The sequence below is a fragment of the Miniopterus natalensis genome, chromosome 8 (genome assembly GCF_054644295.1).
Source record: "Miniopterus natalensis isolate mMinNat1 chromosome 8, mMinNat1.hap1, whole genome shotgun sequence".
Lineage (NCBI taxonomy): Eukaryota > Metazoa > Chordata > Mammalia > Chiroptera > Miniopteridae > Miniopterus > Miniopterus natalensis.
In genome coordinates, this window is record NC_142088.1 from 50976502 (window position 1) to 50994074 (window position 17573).

At 40.4% G+C, this 17573-nt stretch overlaps 2 protein-coding genes across 7 annotated transcripts in view; one reads left to right on the plus strand and one right to left on the minus strand.

Annotated features, from left to right (window-relative positions):
* Positions 1-11314, minus strand: part of PKP4 (plakophilin 4) — a 213582-nt gene extending 202268 nt beyond the window's left edge. For 5 of the 6 annotated variants that reach the window (XM_087819836.1, XM_016209836.2, XM_016209098.2 and 2 more), the window contains exon 1: positions 11214-11312. The gene's annotated coding sequence lies outside the window, so the exon portion shown is untranslated. Of the gene's footprint in view, positions 1-11213 lie in introns of all 6 variants that reach the window. The other variant, XM_016212748.2, reaches the window with a different exon arrangement.
* Positions 11315-11775: 461 nt separating this feature from the next.
* Positions 11776-17573, plus strand: part of CCDC148 (coiled-coil domain containing 148) — a 70706-nt gene continuing 64908 nt past the window's right edge. Inside the window, exon 1 of the mRNA XM_087819840.1 lies at positions 11776-12026. Within this exon, the coding sequence (XP_087675966.1) occupies positions 12002-12026 (25 nt within the window). The 5' untranslated portion in view covers positions 11776-12001. The remainder of the gene's footprint in view (positions 12027-17573) is intronic.

The following is a 17573-nucleotide window of genomic DNA, read 5'->3' on the forward strand; positions in this document are numbered from 1 at the left end:
TCTCATGTAAGTCAGTGTATAATATAGAAAGAAAACTTAAAAAAAAAAAAGCCAGCAATCGCATTCCAGGACATTTCTCCCAGAGAAACTAGTCACTCACTGAAGGGTGACTTATGAGAACTTACGAGAACTCAAAACCTGTACACTGATATTTATAGCAGCTCTATTTGTAAGCTGAACATAAACCAGGCAGATGTCCTTCAATGGGTGACTAGTTAAGCAAACTGTGGTACATCCATATTATGGAATACAACTCAGCAATAAATCATTAGAGAATATTGGGTACATGTAACCTAGATGAATCTGTAACAATTATGTTGAGTGAAAAAGAAAATCCTCCCAAGTTACATTCTGTATGATTACATTTATATAACAATCTTAAAATAACAAAAGTATAACCCTAGCCTGCATGGTTCAGTGGTTTGAGTCATTCAACCAGGTTGAATTCCTGGTTAAGGGCATGTACTTGCGTTGCAGGTTCCCCTGCCCCAGTGGGGGTGCATGTGGGAGGCAAACAGTTGATGTGGCTCTCCCACATCGCTGTTTCTCTCTCCACCCCCCTCCCCTCTACTCCCTAAAATCAATGGAAAAAATGTCCTGGGGTGAGAATTAACAATAACACTAGTATAGAAATAAGGACAACTCATGGTTGCTAGGGATTAAGGAGGAAAAGATGGAAGAAAAGCGGGGGTATAGCTATAAAAGGGGAACATGACCCCTGTACCCCTGTAGTGATATAAATGTTTTGTATCTTGACAGTATCAACGTCAATACCTTGGTTGTAATACTGTACTACAGTTCTGCAAGATATTACCACTGAGGGAAACTGGGTAAGGGGTACACAGGATCTCTGTATTATGTCTTATAACTGCATGTGAACTCATAATTATCTAACAATTAAAATTTTAGTTTTTAAAAATTATGATTTATTCAAATTTTATCACAGTGATTACTTGAGGTAAGGACTATCAAAATATTTAAGAGTCTTTCTAACTACAATGTTAAAATCAAAGAAAGATTTACTACACCCATTAGGTCAAAACAAACTATGAAATTTCCTATTTTATTACTTTTAATGTTTATGTAATTTTATAGTACTAACTGTATTCAAGTAATTTTAGTAATATTTTTCCTTTGAAAAACTTCATGTTTTAAAACTTAAAATTACATCTGCTTTCATCCTCAATTCATCAGCTAAGTGTATGTACAAAAGGTATTACTAGTTCACAAAAGGCAAGGACACAGAAAGTTTGTTCAATGTCCCACTGCCAACGCCTGGCCAAGCAAGTTAGTCTTGGTGCTCAATGGCTGCGCATGAATAGTCTGAGAAAGAGCACTATGTAAGTATATTTCACTAGAGTTATAATCCAAGCAATTGTGGTTAGAATGTATGTGAATCAATCTGTTTAAAATCTGATAATTAATGTTTTAGCATGGAATCTGATATAATAATTTATCTAGTAAGTTGGATTACAAAGGTAATTTTTTTGACAATGCAGTTTTTCCACTGAAACTTGCATAATAAGTAGTTTTGAGAATCTAAGGCCAGTTTACAAAAGCAGTTTACAAAGGGAAAGAGGGCCCATACTAGGCAGAGAGAAATTTATCCAAGAGTAGTAGGTACAGGTATGCCAAGATTAAAATTCAAAACTCATTCATTCATTTAAGGTTTCTAGAAAGACTAGAGGTCAAGATAACTCGTGTTAAAAGACAAAGTTCCTGCTCTCAAAGTTAGCTCAGGGAAGCAGGCCATGGGAACATGGAACCAATACACTCTAGTTATATCTTAGGGTGGTGGATTTATAGATAATGTTCCTTCTACGGAAACTATATTCAGAGTTCCAAACAAGTGACCCACAAAAAATATTTGGAAGATTGACACCTGCCAATATAATGTCCAAAAATTTCAGACTGACATATTTTTCATCTGCTGACACTTTTAACAGCCAAGTTGTTTATCACAGGTCTCAAAGTAACAGCAGTTGTTGAGAAGGCCCAACTGGGTTTTCTGATTCCTTTTTCAGTGCTTTTTAAAAACTGACTTTGTTGCTTACCTAGTCATTGACAAATTGACAATAAGTGGAAAATTCCCATCAGTGCATCCGTCTGAGATTCAAGGTATGATTCAACAAGATCATTTATTCTAGCAGATGTCACAAGAGATTTTCAAAACATTCTTCTGTTTGTTCATAACAATGGAAGGGAATATTTGCAATAATAGATAACGAGTTTGGACTTACACAGACATATCAATTGTATAAAGAATAAGGAAAGGCACAAAACACAAACCAAAGTACTGCTGCATGAAAACGAAAATAGGAACTTACTTAATGGCAAGTCTTAAGGCATAAATTAAGGTTCTTCATAAGTAATGCATCTTCATTGTGATCAATTATTTTACATAAGCTATGTGGTAAAGTATTCCAAGAAAAACAACCAAAATAATCAAGTTCATGATTAAAACCTTTTCTGAAATCACTATCTTTTCATTGGTAAGGAATACTTTTTCAAATGCAGGCTTTTCCCAAAAAAGCCCCTGACAGTTAAGGCACGTGTCTATCTAGATTCTGGTAATGTACCAAGTAACATACAGCTAAAAAGTAGGTTTAGCTAAAACCTAGTTAATACAAGATCATTCTACATCTCATTCTTAACACTTACAGAACAGTTTTACATATTTATTTATATACCAAAGTTTTCTAGGACAGTTTTTCTCCAGTGCATGTGTCCTACCTTTCCCAATTAGATTGAAAAATTAATCAGGTTCCTCAAAGGTGAACACTCTTAATACTGAATTCAAAAGAATGTAAAACTCCCTGGGGAAAATAATTTTTTGTCCATAAGGTCTAGAACAATCTGATACAGAGTGAGGGTCTAATGAATGCTGGCTGAATTCTAATGAATGACACAGCTTTCAAAATAAGAGGGTATCTAAAACAGAATACAATACTTCACACAAAGTAGGACTCCAGTAAATACGTGAAGCATTAATTGTATTCAGTCTCCTAGCTTGGACCCCTGGTGGTACTCAGGAAGAAGACTATTTCTAACTAGATCGTCTTTGTTTCCAATTCAATCCAGGGTACAGGTATCAGAAAACATGATGCACTTCACTGCAAAGTGGTTATTACGGGTTTTCATTTTACAGGCCTGTTTACAATTCTCATGAAGGTATGGAAACTGAAGAGCCTGTACAAGTGTTTACTTTGATCATGACACTGAGAACTCACTTACTACTGCATACATTAGTAGTTTAATTGATTCACCTTTTTAAAAATAATGTATTTATTCCATGAGCAAAGGAAAATAGCCTATCTTAATATTTTAAACTACTCTTTATGAATGTACACATATGCAAATTCTACAGGGATTATTCCCCACCCCCTTTTGTAGGGGAAAGCAGAATCTAGAAGAAACTCTTCATGGGATTTTTAAATTGCTTTAAAACACACACACACACACACACACACACACACACACACAAACCCACACAAATCCACGAGCACTAATACAAATAAAATATCATCCTGTGGACATCCACAATTTCTAAACATCGGTAGGTTGTCTATACACAAAAACGTAGAGTTAAATGCAAACTACCTATATTCTATAATGAGATATGAATCAGTGAGTTTCTATGAATATAAAGTGTTCATGGAAAAGTAACATGTTTTCAGAGGAACATGTGAATAACTGCCTCAGTTATTTCATTTCTTTGAGGACAAATCAAACCAAATCAAATGGTAAGTGGGTCTTCCTCACTTTAACAGGTCTAGTCCCCTCTAACCACCTCCTAAATTCCCATTCTATTTCTATCCCAACTTTTGGAAAATTTAGCCTCAATCAGGGGCTAAGCCTAAAATGTGCAAAGCAAGACTGGCTGTTAACAAATGAATCTATGAGGGTAGCCACTGACTCAGCCAGTATGGAGTCAGTTTGTCTGGCTGCAACACACTTTAGGAGCTGAGCATTTCAGGTATACAACTTCAATTTTCCCCCTTATCCTGGAGGGTACATTGTAATCAATTCTTGAGGAGAAGACAGTATATTCTTGCTCAGGGTGGGGGTGGGGACCAAATGAGAATGCTTTATGTTTTAAGAGTAGTGAAATACAAGTATCCGAAGAACTCTAGAGAGCATCTAGTCTAACTCCATTTTATAGATGAGAAAACTAGAGCTCAAGAGTTAAATGACTTGCTCAAGAATGCACAGCCAGAACGAGAACTAGACTCTTGATATCTATTAAACCACTGTCTATTGGTTTACATCAAGTATCTTCCAAATTTCTCTTCTAGTTTTTCTTGCTTTGGTAGTTTCCTGCCAATTTCAGGTGTGATTACTTGTGGACAGAAAAGGCAGCTGAAAGAGTGAATTTATAAGCTGCATTTTAGTCCATAAATGATTAACCCTTTCTAACACTTTCTTCCTGAATTGACTTGCAAAGATATTGTATAAAATGACTGCTACTTAGAATTACAAATACAACAGGTGTACACATATTTAATCCATATGTTTTACATTTTGCAAGTGTTTCCACCTCTAGAGCTCCTGTAACATAATTCTACTAGCCTTCACCTTTTATTTTATTTTATTTTTATTTTTTTAAAGAGGTCACCCAGCTCCTTTAAGATGTTTTAGGTTTTGTTTGTTTTAAATGTCTTTATTGATTTCAGAGAGAGGAAGGGAAAGGGAGACAGAGAGAGAAACCTCAATGATGAGTCATTGATAGGCTGCCTCCTGCACGCCCCCCACTGGGGATGGAGACGGCAACCTGGACACGTGCCCTGACCAGGAATCGAACCGCAATCTCCTGCATCACAGGTCGATGCTCAACCGCTGAGCCATGCTGGCCGGGCACCTTTTAAACCTAGCAGTTTATTAAGGTGTGTTTACCCAAACCTCCTACAACGTGATGGTTAGTTGTGTTTACATGCCTCTAAGTACAGCCTACACAAAGAAGCTATAACTTTCCTATTTTAAAAAGGTCCTTATTACTTGTGGTGGTGAGCACACCATACAATACACAGATGATATATTATAGAACTGTATATAATTTTATTATATACAATATAATTTTATTAACCAATGTTACCCCAATAAATTCAATAAAGAAAAAAAAGGAACTTATTTGATTTCTTTTGCTGGATTCTCTTCCTTACAGGCAATCTCTTTCAAACTATCAAGTTCATAATAATTTTTCTTTGTTTATTTCTTCCCTGAAACATCCTGCTTAGATTCATAATCATACTGACTAAGATCACAGAAAGCAAATAATTTGCCTGGCATTTAGTAGATGCTAAAGAAAGCATAATTAAGTACCACAATATAAGAATAAAAATAGTGTCTTATATGCATTAACTCATTTATTCTTTACAACCACCATGTGAGGTGGATACTTTTATCATTCTGTTTTACAGATAAGCAAAATATGATCTAGAGAGATTATATCTCTTGCCAAGTTACACACCTAGCAAACAGAAGTACCAGAACTGAACTATGACAGTTGGCTGCTAACCATGACACCTCACTGTCTTAATGACACTCATGGGTTTCACTCAGTGTGAAGTTAACCCCCCAAAACTGTCCCTGGCCTAAACTATCACAGTTAATCTTGGACTGGGATGGAGTAGACAGCAAGACCTTGAAAACACTGTGTGCTTTAATCCCTCTCCCTCACTTCCTAAAATGACATTTTTAAAATCTGTTTAAGATGAACATAAAAGAGATTCAAAAGTTTCAAAAGAGAACCCCAACTTCTTTTTTGCTATGATTTGGATTAGGAGGGGAAATGACTGATTATAAACATGAATGCTTAGGAAACCTTTTTTCTTAAAAACTAAAAAAGACACTGAGGACTTTGGGAACCTTGAGCTGAAATGTACCTTAGATCAATGCAATCTAAACCCTGCATTTTTAAAGGGAAGAAACTATAACCCAATGCTAAATGGTCTGCTAGGGTCATAAGGTTCAGTGGCAGGTCTCTCAATTTCTGGCTTAGTGTGCTTTTCATCTCCCTCTCAAGCCTGCAATTTAAGAGAGAACTTATAGTGGGCCAGAATTTCAGATACCACCTTCCCAGTGTCTTAAAAGTCTATTTGTAAATAGGTTGTGGATGTCTATGAAAAACTGTACTCCAAGTTCCAGGTCAGGCCCCCAAAGCCTGCATAGTACCCTGATAGTCCCATTTCAACTACACATTTTACCTTTCATATATAATATGATTTTATGACAAAAATCCACATCCACTCTAAATGCAACCTGGAACATTAGGCACTGAATTCTATATTCTATGTAAATGGTTCTTGAAAAGGGGCTTTCTCTGCCTCTCCAAGCAGACAGATACAGTGGTAGTGGTGGTGGTGGTGGTGGTGGGTGTGTATGGGGGGCGGAGGGCCAGACAGGGAGGGAATCCAAATTAGTGAAGATCAGGATAAACACCCTTATGAATTTACAAATCATAAATTTCTATTTAATACAAATGATAACTACAGAAGTCAAAAGTGCCCTGGCTATTGGAAAAAGAGGGTTGCTGGTTCCCCTGGCCTTCCTCTCTCCCCACCCTTTATTTGTGAGTCCTGGACTTTGTGAGGTCTATATAATATCTCGCTACAGGGATAGGCATCTACCCAATCAACAGATATTATTCAGGTCAGGAAAATGCCTCACAATCACATGATTTAAAATAATCCAGACACTTCCATATTTTAATTTATATATTTTATAGCATTAAAAATTTACAATCCAAACTCTAATGACATTTTATCATCTGCTATGAATCATTATATAAGCCATAATAAACTATAATGTTACCAAGACTATGAACAATAAAATGATGAGCAATGTAGCCAACATTCATTGCTTTATCAAATAAATCCAAATTATAAAAAGAAAAAATAACACACAACTTAGACCAATGATAAGTGAAATGTCTGCAGCATCCTGAGCTTAACTGAAGTGTACCATCATGTAATATCCCCGATTTAGTTACGGCAACATAGCATCCAAAAGATAAACATAATTCCACTGAATCATTAAAGTAGCAGAGTGAATAACATTTGAATGCCCTACATCTCAACCAAAACTAGCAAGCACATGAATGACGGCCCTTTGTGACTTAGGGTGTTATCGATATCCTTACCCTAAAAGAAGTCTGTTGTTTCTTACTGCTGGGCATGAAGCTGACCTGCTGACTGCTATCATCACTTACGAGCAGTATATGAAGCTTAGCCTTACATTTGAGTATGCTTCAGGTTTACCTCCCTGTCTCTTTAGCTATCTGTAGTGACAGTTTAGATGATAAAATGGTTACTTAATTTTCCAAGCATATCCAGTGCACTGGTGTTATGTCTCAGATTCTTCTTCCCCCTTCAGCGCAGAAAAAGCACAACAAACCCACTTAACACTGAAGAAGTAATTATCTCCCAGGGCACTGAAGGTGTGAAGGCAACTCCCAAAGTGCCATACAATTCCGTGAATGTCTATGCCCCAGAATAACCTCCACTTTATCTTCCAGTTAAGTAAGTATGAAGGTATGATGTCCAGTTTAGAATGAAGCAATTTAGGGATTTACCTCTTGACTTAAATAAAACATTAAATTCCAGAGCACCCTCAAAATATCTTAGTATTTCAAAGTAATAAAGTGAAGGGCTGGACTTACCAAATAATTGGCACCATCCAGGGTATGAAAATTCTCTATTTAAATCAATCCCTGGTCAACAGCAAGGAAATCATTCAGTTTTAAAATTGGCAATAACTGGATTTTTAAAAATTATGTGGATTTAAAGTTTTTAATTAAATTTACTTTTCCTATTTATATAGCTCAGAAAAGGGAAAAATGCATTTCTGACTTAATATAGACTTCATTCAAATATTCAGATCTTATAATGCTCAAGTTTTTATTAAACTGAGTTTGGTAGTAGATTCTTTAAATTCAAATTATGATGTTAGAACAAGTCACAGAATTAAGTTTGGTTTATTCAGCTTGTAAATGCAGCAATAACATATTTTTTTCTGGATGAATGCTAGCTGCTCCCACTTTCTACTGACCTTCTCTCATGCTTTTCATCACAGCCCTGCTCCCCTATCTCCCTCCAGAAACAGTATAGATAAGAATTAAGACAACTGGGCACTTAGTTCCCCCATTTACAATCTTCAGTATAACACATAAAACATGAAATGCCACACCTTTTCCTTACATAATAGTGGGGGATGGGGAAGTAATGCACTTGCTCAAACATAATTTATGTTGTTTATGACTGTGAACAATCACCTGTTTTAAAACTTCCTCTCTTCAAATATCTATAACAAATAGAATATATGTGTAACTGAAAGTCTACCTTTACTTGAATGGGTAAAACTACTTGCACAGCTAATCGTGTATATACATTAACTATATACTCAAAGGGATTATTTCAATTTCCATTGTAGCAGAGAAACTAAATATGCTTTTATTTTCTAATCTTCACACCACATCAAATAAGCATGTGTTAAACTCTGCTTACACAATAAGGTTCCTGTTGACATCTACAAACACCTCCCAATATCCTGCGCAGTGTTGCTAACCATAATTCAGAGCAGCGATTTTCAACCTTTTTCATCTCATGGCACACATAAACTAATTACTAAAATTCTGCAGCACACCAAAAAATATATGTATTTTTTCAGATCTGACACACAAAAAAATAGGTACAATTTTGATTCATTCACGTCGGAAGGCTATGTGTGTTGGCCGTTGTCATTTTCTTATTTGACAATCTAAGGGAAAAGAGTTCAGTGCCCCTGACTAAACAGTCAGGTATTGCATGTTTTAAAGATTCTTGCAGCACACAGGTCGAAAAAAAATCACTGATTTAGAGTTAAACCTCTAAATTAGATGGTCCACAGGTCCACTTATTATGGACGTACCTGAAAACAATGTAGCAGCCAAAAGAAACAACCAGTGCAAAGGTTTTTGTTTTTTTTTCTATTTCTCCTTTCCATTGGGTCCTTAACTAAAAAGGTGCTCTTCTTATACTTCTCAATGCCCTTGATCTAAGCAAAGTAGGTGTTGAAAGGCAGCTGAGCAATCAACTTATATTCCTGAATCTGATACAAAATAACCAAGTGTGGAGAGGCTTATAGTAAACTCAACCTCCAAAGCAAACTGTGTCACACATATAGTATGCTTTTCGGCATCCAAGAAATACTTATTTTGAACACCAGTTGTTCCCATTTTCATGTTGCCATTTTCCATAATTGTTTCACAAGAACCAGAAATGAAGATACTTCTATAGCAATATACTGCATTCAGAAAGAGAAACAGTCCTCTACTTTCCCTTTTAAAAGAATCTAAGCCCAATTCTAAAAAAGCATCTTCTGTTATACATTTGCTTTTTTCTGCTTTAAAAATAAAATTTGACAAAAAATGTTTACCAATCATTACTGATTTTACACATAATTACCATTCTTTAAAAGTTGTAGGGATGTATTTATTATTTTTCAAACTCAGTAACAAAAAGAACTGCGACTTCAACTAATAAATTACATCTTTAAATATACATGATTGTGTTGTCCCCGTTACTTTCAATGGTAACTGACACGCCCCGAATTTAACTGTACCAGACAGTTCTATCTGTCCCATCGCTGGCCAAACACTGCTTCTCTGTTTCTATTCAGTATGTATTATAAGAGGTCTAAACACAGTCCAGGATGACGAGGAAAAAATTACAATTCTTATGACAGCAAAGTGATGCATTCAAGGTCTCTTTCGCAATACATCCCCATCCATGAGCATTAACAGACATTTTTTCACAGAGCTGCAACCTCATTACTCTAAGAACCTTCGGAACCCTTTCCTGCAGGTTTTCAGAAAACCCGGGAGGGGGGGGGGGTGAGGAGAACAGGCACAATTCAAACCTTGCAAACCAAACTTGCCAAGAACCTTGTGCAATGATCAATAACCTTGGCTACGCTGTCATCATCCCCAAATTCACGGTCCCGGAGACCAATGCAGCAAAAACCCAGACGAAAGGCTAGCTGAAGCCCAACAGAACTGCTGCGCTTCCCCTCTGCCGCCCTCTATGCCGCATGGAGAGAGGCAGGCGAGGAGAGAAGTCTAGCGAGCCTCACCAGCTCCGAAGATGCTCCGGTGACCTCTGGCTGCGCGGCGGGTCCTGGGCCAGGAAGGCGCTAGCGCAGCCGCGGCGGGCCCTGTGGACTATGCCCCTGGTGCATTCCTCGCATTCCTGCACTACCCGTCGCCGGCCGACGAGCCCGTGGCTCGCGTCTCCCCCCACCCCCACCCGGACACAGACACCTGCCTATTGCTGCGCCCCGAGCGGCCACTGCTGCCGCGGCGCATCTAGTGCCCGCGCACGCAGTTTGTCGCACTCAGCCAACACGCAGCCAAACCCCGGCCCCGCCGCTCACCCCTTTGCTTCCCCTTAGAGGAAAAAGGGACTAGGGCCGGCCGGGCAGCCCCAGCGCCCGGAAGGGACATCCGAGCCACCAGCAGGGTGCCGCAGCTCCGGTTCTACTCCTGGCTGGGAGAGCAGGAAGCGGCGACGCGGGAGGACAGCCGAGGAAGCTCGGGGCTGGGAACCGGGAGGGGTGGAACGTGAACAGACGCGGCGAGGGGAGAGGGGCACGCTGGACAGAGCGGGGTGGGCAGGACGGGCAGGAGCGCGCGACTCCGGGGGCAAACGCCAGACAGCGCACGCAGCAGGGACGTGGGAGGAAGGGGAGGGGGCCAGGATGCAGGACCTGGGCGGGAGGGACGGACAGACGGCCCCGAAAGCTGGGGAAGGCGGGCGCCTCGGGGTGTTGGGGGCGCGGGGCGGCGTGCCAGGCGGGCAGGAGCGGGGAAGCCTCCGGGCAGACATCCAGGAGGGCTCGGCGTGGTGCTCAAGTTCGGGGCTGGGGGCTCTGGATCCGAAAAAGCCAACATGGGTAGGACTCGTGCTCGGCGAGTAGGGGAGACCGGAGGAGAGTAATCACCGGGAAAAGCAAATGGAGGGTGAAACTTGTGCGCCTGCCGGGGGGAGGGGAGCAGGCAGGCGAGTGCGGGCAGGAACACGAGGCGGGGCAGGAAAGCCGAGGCGGCCGCGAGGCGGCGGGGACGGAGTAACGGGAGGGAGGCGCCCGCACCCCTCGCAGGCAGGTCCCGGCCGGGGCGCGAGGGCCGGGGTCCTCGTGGGCAGGAGTCTCCGCGCCCTCCCGCGAGCCCGCACACTTACTTTCTAGGTTAGGCAGTGGCCGTCGTCGCTCCAGGGATGAGGGACATCAGCGCCGAAGGGTCGCCGCTGCGGCACCCGAAAAAATTGAAAAAGTGCCGCGGCCGAGCGGCTGCCCGCCCCTCCCGCCCCCACCCGCCCCCTCCCCCGAAGCGGCTCTCCCACCACCCCCGGCGGCGGCGGTGGCCAACTTGCCCTTCTATCCGGTGCCCATGGTGCCGCCTCCGCGGCCGGCTACCACACAGACTCAGCCCCGGAGCCCCCTCTACTGCCCAGAGGCCGCCGCCGCCGCCCGCCCCGCCGCCAGCCCGCCTGCCCAGCCAGCCCCGGACTCCCGGGAACGTCAGCACGCCGCCGTCTCCGGACCTGCTCCCCGCCAACCCCATTGGTCGGAAAGAGAAGGCTGGCCCTCCCCATTGGCCCGGCCCTCATATTGAACGGGCCAATGGGAACTGCGGTTTCAGGTCGCCATAGAAACCGATGCTGTTAAGCGAGAGAGGGCCTGGGGAAGGCGGCGAGCGAGGCTGAAGGGGTCCGTGGCTCTGGGCGCGGGAGGCGGTGGGGGAAAGACGAGCCGGGGGGTTCCCCGCAGCTGGCTCTGAAATCTGGCGCAGCTTTTGCTTTGCTTTCCGGTCAGCTCCAGCTGTGAAAGGTAGGGTTTGTCCCCTGGCGTCAAAGGCAGGAACATCTGAGCCCCTAAGCAAATACTTGAATGTGAGAGCCGAGGAGTGGGCTTTTTCACTTTTCCCGCGGCTGAGGAGCCCTGGAGGCTATGCCCTTTGACCTTTGACATGTGTGCAGCCTCTGCCTCTCCAGGTGAGTTTGCTCGGTCCCTTAAATCGCTGTTTCCTGACGTCACTGAAACTGCTGAATTTTACTTGTTCCTCCCAACTCCCGCTTCCCTGGGGCGGATCTTGCCTCAAATTTTGGGGTCTCCAAACTCATAGCCCTGAAGGATACTCAGAAAGGATTTCCTCTGAGTGATGTTTTGGTAAGGAAACAGGCTGAGATATTATATAGTGGATGTCATCAGCTCAACACTTAAGATAATGTGTTCCCTGCTTCCCAAAGCAAACCTCTAATCTCTCTGCTGAAAGATATTTATTAAACACCCATCTGTGTGTGCGTTCTGCATCCTGAGCTTAACAGGTGTTTGCTCTTTCCCTTAAAAGGTTATAGGGTGGGGAAAGACACGGATGACAGAGTAAATCCTTGCTTCTAATGATTGCACAAGAGAGTAAAGGAAATAGATTACAGTGGATGGGGTTTGTTTTCTTGGTACTTTCCAGTTTACCTAAATTTGATAAGGAACACTGCGCCATGGAATCAGTACACATAAAAATCTTGTATTTTAATAACAAGCTTTCATTTAAAGTTACTTTGTGTTCATTTGTCAATACCAATTTTTATTTTATTTTTTGTAAAGAACTGATATTTAGATACTGGCTATTAAAGTGGGACTTCATGAATATATTAGGCCTTCAAGCATTATATCGCTCTATTGAATAGCCACTGATATTCTTAGGTTCCTTATGGCGATTTTGCCATTTTTATACTTATCTCTTTAGTAAGAAGACTATGTTTATGTTACTGCCCCTCAAATTGGAGGGACCATATTGTGAGAAAAATATGGAAATCATCAATATTTTGTTAAGAAAAACAGATTAATGTGTGTGCAAGCTACATATATCTAACTACTGTCCTGAACTTTAAGTTGGATAATATGCTTTGTTTTTGTTGTTGTTTTTTTATCTTACCGTATTTGAAGATTATAAACATAGATAAGAATTATTAATGTGGTTCCTTGATTGGAAAAATATTTTTCACAATTTGTAGTAAAATTTGAACTTAGTGGACAATCCTATGCAAGGTCAGACTGCAGAACAAAACAGCAGAATATGTGAGTGTCCCCCCTAAACATTTCCTGAATTGGGACTCAATCACCAGGGGCCATGGAGTGCTGTCTCATGCTTTGCCATCATGGAAATTAGATCATCATGCTTTCGATTTCTAGGGTTTGGGGTATTTGTTTATAGAAGAATAGGAAAAGTAAAATGCAGATTTTTATGAATTTTAATGTACTAATGAATCTGAACACAGGTTTAGCTACCTGCCTCAACAAAAGCCATACTCCTTTGACAGGTACTATTGAGAAGGAAAATGGTTTATTCAAGTTCTGTTAACCTGAGAAGATGGCAGACTCCTTTCCGGAAAAACCATCTTAACATCTCAGGGTTGGCAGAGGTTTTTTTCAGGAAGGAGAGGGAAAGCAGAACGAAGAAATCAGGGAGTAGAGGCTGTGGACTGCCAGGCAATGTTCTTACTGGTCCCTATATAGATCTTTAATGTCAACCAAAGTCTTGTGGTCAAGCCACCCCAGTCCCAGGCAGGATCCAGAACAGCCAGTTTCTACAATATGCTCAAAAAAGGCTGTTAGCAGTTTATGGCAGGCATGACTAACCAGGCCCTTGTTTTAAGGCATACATCCTGTTTCCTGACCCTTGGAGAAGTATTGTCCATTATTTGTTACTTAATCAAGAAAGTTATTTTACTGGTTAATATAAGATTTCATCTAGGATGTGCAGGACATCTTCCCATAGGCCTTGATATGGATCTTTATGGTCAGCATCCTTGAGTAGGCCACCTCACTTTTTGTCAGCTAAATTCCTGGGGGGGGATCTTATAGTCAGGCTGCCCCTTAGGTTCACACATGAACTGAAACTGCAGATCCCTATAAAGTATACAATAAAAACTTCTAACATGCAAGCTCTAGTTTCGGGAGGAAAAATCAGGTCAGAGTAACAAGCTGGGTTAACATTTACTAAGATTAATATAGGTTGCTTTATATAGATTTTTTATAAGTTTGCTTTGTGAGTACATTCTTATTTTAGTTCTATTCTATGGTTTGCCAGATTAGTATAAAATTTTTATTCCCTGATACACTAACAAGATACCAATGATTCGGTTTTTAAAAAATTTAATAATACTGAATGAAAGGAAGATGTGTCTAATGGATAGAAAAAAATTTCCTTTTTTCTTGCCTTAGGCTAGTATGGAAAGAAGAAAACAAGAACCAATTGATTTTTTTTTTTTTACTCTGATATTTTCTTTTTATATTTTTCTCAGGTCATGTGCTTGAAAAGGCTTTTGATATTGTGTATTTCATGTTTGTAATTTAAAATGTTACTAAAATCCACCATGAATAATGTCCCCTAAAATGTTTTCACGCAACATTTTTTTTTCTTCATAATTGTTATACTCATTTGAAAGCTTTCTTTTTAACTTGCTCCTGCACTACCAAGCATTGCTGGATAAGGTTAAGAAATTTTGTTCCACTAAAAGTTTATGCTAGTCATTGATCCTCTAAAATCCTTTTCTCATCAGTAGGGTGATTATTCAGGACATTTATCCAGTATGCTTGTCCCAAACCTGTCCTCTTTCTGTTGTTCCTTAAACCCCCACTGTACTTGGTCTCCTTCCAGTTCTGCATATGAATTTGCTTCATATTTGACTGAGGTATCCACCATGAGCTTCCTCAATTTAACTTTTCTAAACCTCAGTCACAATTTTTACACTTCATCATTTCGGTCCTGGCTGAGAAGGGGTGTCCACCCTTCTCTTCTGAGCTCATACTCCACTTGTGCTTCTAAACACGATCATCTTTACTCCCCTATGGTTTTGCTTTGCTAATTTTAATTTCTCTTAGGTCCTGTGTTACATCCTTTCCCCTAATTTTCCCCCATGCCTTAAGTATCTGACCTTTTGTAAAAACACCCCCCTTCTATGCTTTTCCATCTTCATCTGTTAGCATTTTCTTTCACCTAACGGTCTGAAGGGAACTTCTCAAGTTTCTCTATTTTTTCACCCCAATGTTCTGACTTTTGAATACAACCCAAAGGACTGTGAAGATGGTGCTCTTTCTCCTCAAAATCCTAACTCATTTTGTTAATAAAGTTCTCTCCTACAGAAGCGCCCCTTTTCTTGCAAATTTCAATGCCTGAATTCCAGATTTCCAGTGAAGGGTAAAGACCTTTGTCTCCCACCCTGAGGGTCCATAGAAATGCAGATGATCTACTTGAGAAGGGGAAGCTTTTACCTGCTGGCTGCACTACCTGGTGGGTCTAACTACTGGGAAGTAGGTGTGGGAAGAGGAGTCTAGGGCTAGTTAGAAAGGTTAGAAAAAAGGAAGAGGGATCTCTGCTCAGGCTGACTGGGGCCTAGAGCAAGTTAGAAATGTAGGAAATAAGGGAGACGTTAGGTGAGCTCCACCCTCATGAACAAATGTAAAACAGCAGAAATCTGAGAGAACTTTTCAGTTACCATCCCAGAAAGAAGTCAACCTGAACCTTTTGTGATTATGAAAACTTTCCAATGCTTCTTCATATTGACAGAGGCAGCAAGGAAAATGGGGGGGGGGGGGGGGGGGGGCAGCAGGAGCACAGTCTCTTCTCGTTCTAGGGTCTCTATAGAGAAGGTGGGGGCAGTGAAGATAATAACTCCAAAGGGTATTGATAACTGATAGTTTTTGCTTTGTTTTTACAAAGAAATGTTGGAAATGAAGGAAAGAAAGCAGGTGCTAGAGCTTAACAATAGTTATGCCCAGGATTTCAGAATTGACTGTGCCCCATTCCCTGAGTCTGTAAATCTTCCCCTGCTCTTAGAGGCCCAGTGCAATACCTTACCCAATAGTAAAGACCTTTCTGAAAATTTCCTGACCTTACCCCACTCTAGAGAGGATGATTTCTGCTTTAGTATATTAGCGTGGCACATAACATTCTCTGCCCCACAAAATACTTATTTGTGTGTGAGCCTTCTTCCTAGAGCACAGGATACATATCATGGTCATGACTGCGTCCTTCACAGTGCTTCTCACACTAAGAAAAGCGAACATTCATTAATCCTTTTTCAAATCCTTGGAAGAATTTGACTTCCAACAATGAAAAATTGGAATCAGTAATATTGGGAGGTAATTAGAAAAAGATGGGAGCAGAGGTTCAATGTGGAAAAGTGAGGTAATCTGTGGCAGAGCAGAGTAGAAGTTTTTGCCATATAGCTCCTAAGAGAAAAAAGGCCTGTATGAGGGAGGGGACCTGTGTGATAAAGACTGGTTGCATGTACTTTGGCATGAAGTTATATTCAGAACTAAGGCTATAAAATTTTGTGTATGAGGGAGAGCAGTTGAAACTCAACTTCTTCAAGCAGGTTAAATAAGGGTTACCCACATTTTTTCCATCTGAAGTATTCAGGTTGCTCTGTCTTTTGGAACACAGTAGAATCATGAGAATTTAACAACTTCATAAAATCAGAAAGGCTTCAAACATCTGGTAAGTATAGCAGACATGTTTCCAAGTACCTATAGCTTTAGCCCTTGAAGTAGCCAGTCCTGCCTGCCTCATGATCTTGCATCTGGCCATGGTTTCAGCCCCAGTGGGGACCTGATTCAAATGTAGCCAATTCATTGGCTGACCATTGACCCATAACCTGTAACAGTGCCAATCAGATTTTTTCTTTTGGGAATTTGGAACTGAGAGAACAAGTGAGGCAGAGAGAGCCTCTGCCTTGGTTCTGATGTTTTCTGGGTTAATATACTCCCCATGAAGCCAGAATATATTTCATTTTTTATTTTTCTTTAAGGTTTCTGTTTCTTATAATCACCCCTAAGCCATTCTTTTCCTGGTGTGCCTTTAGTGAGTCTCTGTTCCTTATAATAAAAAGGTTTCATTAAAGAATTATGCAAACAGTTTACAACAAAACAAAACAAAACAAAACAAAACAAAACAAAACAAAACAAATATTATGACCATCTTATTGGACCATGAAGAGCAACAGTCTAATAATTTCTAAGAATTAGAATAGAAAATGAATGATCTGTCTAGTTCCAAATATTGCCAACCTAAGTTGGGTAAAAGAGCTTTATTTAGCCCCACTCCACAACCTCAAAGCCTTATATTCTTCAACTCTCAGTTCTCCTTTGAAGTTGGGAGCAAGAGAACTTTGAGAAGATGAACAATATGATTGCTTTTCCAGGGTAGAATCATTTTGCCACACCATTGGTATCAGAAAAATATATTAGAATTTATATTTATTTTATACATTTATACTAATTTTTTAGGAACCAGGTTAAATATATATATATTTCATATATATATATGAAAAACTTATCAGAGACATCACCTCAAAGGATGGCTCCACACCTAGGGGGAAACAGATTATGAAGTTTAAGTTCCAGCAATTTTAAAAAGCCTCTCAGGAGGAAAACCAGACTTTGTCCCAAATTGCTATAATATCTTATCTAAAATATTCAACAAAAAATTAACAAAAAATTATGAGATTCAAAAAACAAAAACAAAAACCCAAAAACAA